This window comes from Lactuca serriola, chromosome 7 (assembly GCF_051521515.1).
Source record: "Lactuca serriola cultivar US96UC23 chromosome 7, Lser_US96UC23_V15, whole genome shotgun sequence".
NCBI classification, from domain to species: Eukaryota; Viridiplantae; Streptophyta; class Magnoliopsida; order Asterales; family Asteraceae; genus Lactuca; species Lactuca serriola.
The window spans coordinates 187,347,298-187,353,812 of NC_136414.1; the positions used below are offsets into that span (position 1 = coordinate 187,347,298).

The 6,515-nt window shown below is 33.6% G+C and overlaps 1 protein-coding gene across 1 annotated transcript; it reads left to right on the forward strand.

The window, feature by feature from the left end:
• Positions 1-445: 445 nt before the first annotated feature.
• LOC145064649 (putative F-box protein At3g16210) lies at positions 446-1,540 on the forward strand. Its single transcript, XM_079012057.1, has one exon. The coding sequence runs from the start codon at positions 446-448 to the stop codon at positions 1,538-1,540; it is 1,095 nt and encodes a 364-aa protein (XP_078868183.1).
• The last annotated feature ends 4,975 nt before the right edge of the window (positions 1,541-6,515 follow it).

Sequence of the window (6,515 nt, forward strand, 5' to 3'; positions counted from 1 at the left end):
ATATATATATATATATATGCATATAATTGCCCTGTGGCTTTCCTTCACAACCAATTACTTTTTCCATTTTTTCTCAGTTTTGAGTTAGTTTGTTAATATAGATGCATGACAATTGGACCTAGATCATGTAACATAACTCTATTATTATTAATTTTTTTATTGTAAATATATTAATTACTTGTGTTGGAGTTATTCTTGCTCATTAGTAACACCGTCAATCTTAGTTGATGAACATCTGGTGCATCCATTTACAAAAACATGAATATATATATATATATATATATATATATATATATATATATATATATATATATATATATATATATATATATATATATATATATATATATATATATATATATATTGACAAGAATTCTAAACTTATTCAAACAGAGAAGAATTTTAATTGCACCCTATTACAACTGACTTTTATATTGTTGGAAAAATGCAGATGACAGGTTATCTATGCGAAGAGTTGATTGTTGAAATATTTACAAGACTACCACCGAAATCCCTCCTCCGATTTAGATCACTCTCTAAATCGTTATATACTTGTATTTCTAGTCCCCAGTTCATACGCTTGCACACATTCCGATCCCCACAAAAAATCCGCTTCACGCATGAAAATATTGACAATAATAAAATAGCAGAAGTCGTTTATACATTACACGGAGAAGACGAATTGCCATTGTGTTTGTGTCCCAAACGCGGATATATTGGTATAACAACAAGAATTCCGTTTCCTTGTAGCAATAGGTTCAGAACTGTTGGTTCATGTAATGGAACTTTCTGTTTGAAGACTAAAAATGGTTTGACTCTATGGAACCCTTCAATCAGACGCAAAGTAAGAGTGGCTGAATGTCCTCGGAGTTCTGAACTCGCTTTGGGAGGTATTGGGTTTGGATTTGACCCAATCAGTGACGATTACAAAATTGTTTGGATATCATATGAAAAAGACACTTCATTTGTTTATGCGGTGAAGACAGGCACTTGGTGTGAGATTGCTTCCCCTAAACCTGAGTTTACTTATGTGCGACGTGAGGCGTTTTTATTTAAAGGAGTATTGCATTGGGAGGTAAATCATTTTGACTTAGACTTTTCTTGTATACTGACATTCGATTTGAGCACTCATGTTTTTGGTATGATTCCATTTCCTGGATTGGCTCCGGACTGGTTGACGACAAGACTAACAACCATCCAAGATTCTCTAGCTTTGATTTGTTATCGCATGAGTATTGATGATAGTTGGATTCTGGTATGGAGAGATGCTTCTTGGTCTGTGGTTTTTAAATTGGGAACAGGTAAACTTCCAGTTGATGGAGCTTTTCAATTCCAACCACAACCACAAACGACCAACGAGTGTAATTTGTTGCTCACTACTTATGGGGAAGGGTTCCAAATTTATAATCCCAAGACAGGGTTGCGATCAGGAGTACTTGGATTCAATGCTTCTTCTAGTTTAATAGGCTTTTGGGAGTGTGTCGAAACACTTCATTTGTTAGACATGGGCGAGGCTGCTTGCGAAACAACTCAACTATGAGGAAAAAATTTACAACATTTGGGTTTTTGACGCATTTTGATTACCATTTTAGTCTTTATCATTGATACAAAAGAGTTGATGTTACTGATTCCTTCATTCTATTAATAAAAAACCGAATATATAATTTCCCACTTCTTTGCCAATAAAATGAGATCTTATTGGGGCTGTTTTAACGGCTAGACTTTATATAAATTGAACTTCAAGAAGCAGGAATTACATTGTACAATATAGAAGGTGTTGGCCCATGAGTTCCATATCAAATCCCTACACCATTTAGCTTTATTTTTAAGCCATAAAATGCTCAAAGTCTTGGCCTCATAAGTTAGAGTAGACAATATCTTCACTTTGCTATTGAAAATCATACCGTGCTTCTACGTCCATATGGTCAATAATAGCACCCTTGAAATCGCTTCAAAAATATCTTGAGACCTTTTTTCACACCATAAGTAGAGTTTATCCCTAGGAAGGCATTAAATGAGTCGTTCAATATAGGAGTCCATGAAAGCATTGCAAAGCGGACACATGGTGCATGTGATGATTACCCCCTACGTGCGAGGTTGAACCAGGTGGACAATCTATCGAGTCTCAACTGCTAAATGAGGACGTTTATTTTGTTCGGAACTACCTTAGACCAATGAGGCTAAAGTTATTCATTGTTAACAGTCGAAAGGTAATAAAATTATGCTGCATTTGTTTATAATAATGTCTTTTTGTCTTCTTGATTCCACGGGCTGTTGGCCTAATGATTTGTAAAGTATTGTGGAAATAATTGTAATTTTGCTACCTGTATTCTTGTAAACAAAATTATTAAAAGGCTTCTATCTCAACGGTATCCAGTGTTGTCCTTCCTCCTTGAGGTTGAGTGTTCAAGTCTCGTCGTGGACATAGATGGAATTAGGGAGTATTTTAGGAGTAAAATAAAAACACAATCTTATTGTAAAATAGAAACACAATCCATGGAGGTTGAATGTTAACTAACCATTTGGCCCCATGTTCATGATATATGCATTTCTATTATTCTATATATGCATAAATAACTAATTGTAAACAAGAAACACAATCTTATTTGATATTTGATATTTGATAATCTTATAGAAATAGCAAGCCTAACAAACTTGCAAGGTAAATAAATAATTAACAGATTCCACTAAATACTAAAAACATCAAAAGGAATTATGAGTAAATTTAGGATTTTGATAAATTAGGAAACGAGAATTCTATAAAGAAAACCATCCAATCTGTTAACACATACCTTGAGATTTGAGAAGATACAGAACCCTAGACTAAAACTCACTGCTGCCGGAAAAAAATGATTTCTCACCGTAAACATAACCACTGCCGGACTTCCAACTAGAATATATCGCCGTCGCCGGAGTGCTCACCACCATCTCTCTTGTGTCCACCTCTATCGGTCCATGTCTCTCCTCTCAGCCATTGAGTAGCCTGAAACTTCGACATCGACCTCTGCTAGTCCTTTGTCGGAGGGCTTTCTCCACCGTATGCCACACTGCATCTCGGACTAGTGAGGCAACGAACTCCGTTGACATTGATTTCTATTGACATTGATCTGTAAGTTGCTCTTTTATCTCTATCTTTCTTTTCATTTCTTTCACTAGCATGTTACAATATCTATGTTTTAAAGAGTACTCGTTATAAACTGCACCATTTTTAAGAGAATTAGCTATTTAGCTAGTCTATTATGAGGCTTAAGTATTTTTAATATTATTTAGACAAAATTGTAAAAATAGTTCATGTGGTATGCATTTTTATGAGGTTTTAGTCCAAACTCCGACTTTTTGGGCTTCGTGATCATTTTGAACTAGTTTCATTGCGGATTTGGTCCCTCGGTAAGCTGAAATGACTTTAATACCCTTGATTATTTATTTTCTATTTCTAAATTCATTTTTGTTAAGTTTTAATAACTATTTATTCATTTTAGTAATTAAAAAATGAAAAAACCTTGAGCTCGTCACCGCTACCAGATCTGCAAACAGGATACTCGGATTTGAAAATGAGGTCCTCAGATATGAAAGTTATCATCTCCTTGAGCTCGTCTCGGCTAAAAGAGAAGACCTACGGCGAAGGCGTTAGGGCTTGCTTTAACCGGAGGAGGAGGAGCTCGTCAGCTGAGGAGGAGATCGGAGACCCATGCACTCGATTTGATTTTTTCTTCTTGAAGGTGTTCATCCGATAATCATTCATCAGATTTGATTCCATGTGTGTGGAGAAGAAGGAGATGGTGGAGGTTACCAGAAAAATCAATTTAAAGAAAAATTGAGGTGAAGGACACAGTGGTAGTGGGGGATGGTAGGTGGAGAGTGTATGTGTTATTAAGTGTGTGTTCATGAATATGAATATATGTTCTTGAGTTTTGTATTGAGAGAGAGAGAGAGAGGGGGAGGGAGGGAGGGAGGGAGGGAGGGAGAGAGGTGGGCCCCTCTTTTTATATTATTAAAAAATTATTAAAATAAATAAATAACTATTAGATTTTTAGAAAAATTGAAAGAAAAATGAAAAATAAATACCCCAAGCGTATTAAAGTCATTTCAGTTTACCGAGGGACCAAATAGGCAATAAAACTAGTTCAAAAGGACCACGAAGCCAAAAAAAAGTCAGAGTTTGGACTAAAACCCCCTAAAAAAAGCATACCACAGGGACCATTTTGCAATTTTGTCTATTATATAATGTTTGTTAGTCCTAAACTCATATTTATTTAAATAAAAGAATATTATAAAGTTTAAAGAAAAATTAACATTAATGAAAATAATTTGATCGGCTAATTGTCAATGTATAATTAGTAATTTTGTAAAGTTAAAATAATTAGTTGTACCGAAATATAATTATTGTTATTATATTTTACTACTTTGTTAACTATTAATAAATCATAGTCTGCGTCTAGATGGTAAAACAATGACTATTGGTTTCGGGCCTTCCGATTAAAGTGTCCATCCCGCCCTCCCCTCTGCTAACTAACTACCATATGTAACCTGCTTAAGCAAACTGCCATTAAGTAGCCATGCTTATGATGACTCCAATAAGCAACTCAGCCTTTACACTCAACAAATTTATTCATTTTTACCCCTAGCCGGATTTTACATTTAAAGGACGGTCACACCTTAGCTGACGCACTCAACAAATTTGTTCATTTTTACCCCATATTAGGAGTTTACCTTTAAAGGTAGGTCACACCTTAGTTGATGGGATGAAGTTGTTAGGTTGTAAAGATGCTTTATTCAAGGGAAAAAACGCAAGTAATTGACGAGAAATGGAGGAAGGGCGTTCGAACCCATATATCATCCCCAGAAAGCCAACACCTTTACTGCTAGACTAAAAGAGTTTGTTTGAAAATTTTCCTAAAAGATTATACTTAATATCTAACATGCAGGTTTTATTATTATTATTATTATTATTATTATTATTATTATTATTATTATTATTATTATTTCATGAATTTATAAACGTATTTTTATATGTAAAAAAACGTATTTATTTATTTAAAATTGTATTTCTACCTTTAAAAATAATTAAAGATACTTTATACCATATAAATAAGTTTGTAAATGTATATAAATATAGGTATATACTTTGTTTATTTTAAAATTGTGTACAAATATTTGTCTGCTTTTTTATGTATTTATACATACATATATATATATATATATATATATATATATATATATGTATGTATGTATATAAATGCAATTTTATACGTATTTATATCTATAAATATGTATATAACATTTTTACACGTATAAATATACTAAAAGGATTTTTATACGTTTTTATATCTAAATATAGACATATAACATTTTTATACGTACAATGGTACAAATACATGCACAACATTTTTATATGTGTTTTTAAAGGTTAATTGTATATATATATATATATATATGTGTGTGTGTGTGTGTGTATGTATGTATGTATAAAAACGTTATATATGTATAAAAATATTTCTATATGTTAATTAAATATGTATAAGAATTTATTTGACAAAACTATAAGATTGGTCCCTGTGGTATTCAAAAATCTTTGGATAGGGTACAAAAAGTTTCCAACTTGCATGGAAGGTCCAAAATCAAAGTTTTTATGGCTTTTTGGTCCTGAGACACTTGAAAAGTCGATTTTTCCCTTTTCGTTTCTTTTTTCTATTTTCTTTATTTACTTTGGTATTTAAATAATTAAAAATAAAAAATAAAAAATAATCTCTCTCTCTCTCTCTCTCACACACACACACAAAAAAACACAAATGAGTTTCTCTCTCAATAAGATGCATTCCTCAACAAACTAGTTGTCAGAGCTACTCTCAATACACCACCGTTAACCACATTTCAAAATCGGAAAGAACTCGAAATTCTTCAAATCGCTCCTCGGATTCAGGACCACCAAAGCCCCCACCACCCAATCTTCACGTTCAGAGCATAAACAGCCAAAGCGACGGTGGAGTTTTGCAAAATTGCACAAAGAGATTCCTCACCGTCGACTCTGGGACACTTCCAAAAAAATTCCCTTTTTTTTGACCTCCGATGTTAGATCTGCACGTTCTTGGGCCTCTGATTGTGCTCTGTAACTCAACTTTAGATTTCATCTTCTCCTATAGAGTTGCCTTGACGGATAGAATTTGGTTCAAAACTCGATTTCAGACGTTCAACCCTTCCAGATCAAAAATTGATTAAAAAAATAGATTGGAGATTTCAAGAAGATGATATTGTTGTATATTTGGCCATTGATGTTCCTAAATCGAGGTGGAGGTAGATAGAGACAAAGTTTTGTTAAGAAATCAATATCTTACCTTCGATTTTCATTTCATTTTTAGGGTTTTGTTGAGATATAGGCTTCGCACCGCCGCCTGGCATGGAGGTTATCTCCGGAATTGCAACGTTAGGGTTTCCAGCGATGGTGAAATAGTTATGGTTTTTTTGCTTCATCTTTGTTTCCCAGTGCGAAATAAATGAACACGAGGACGACAAGGCAA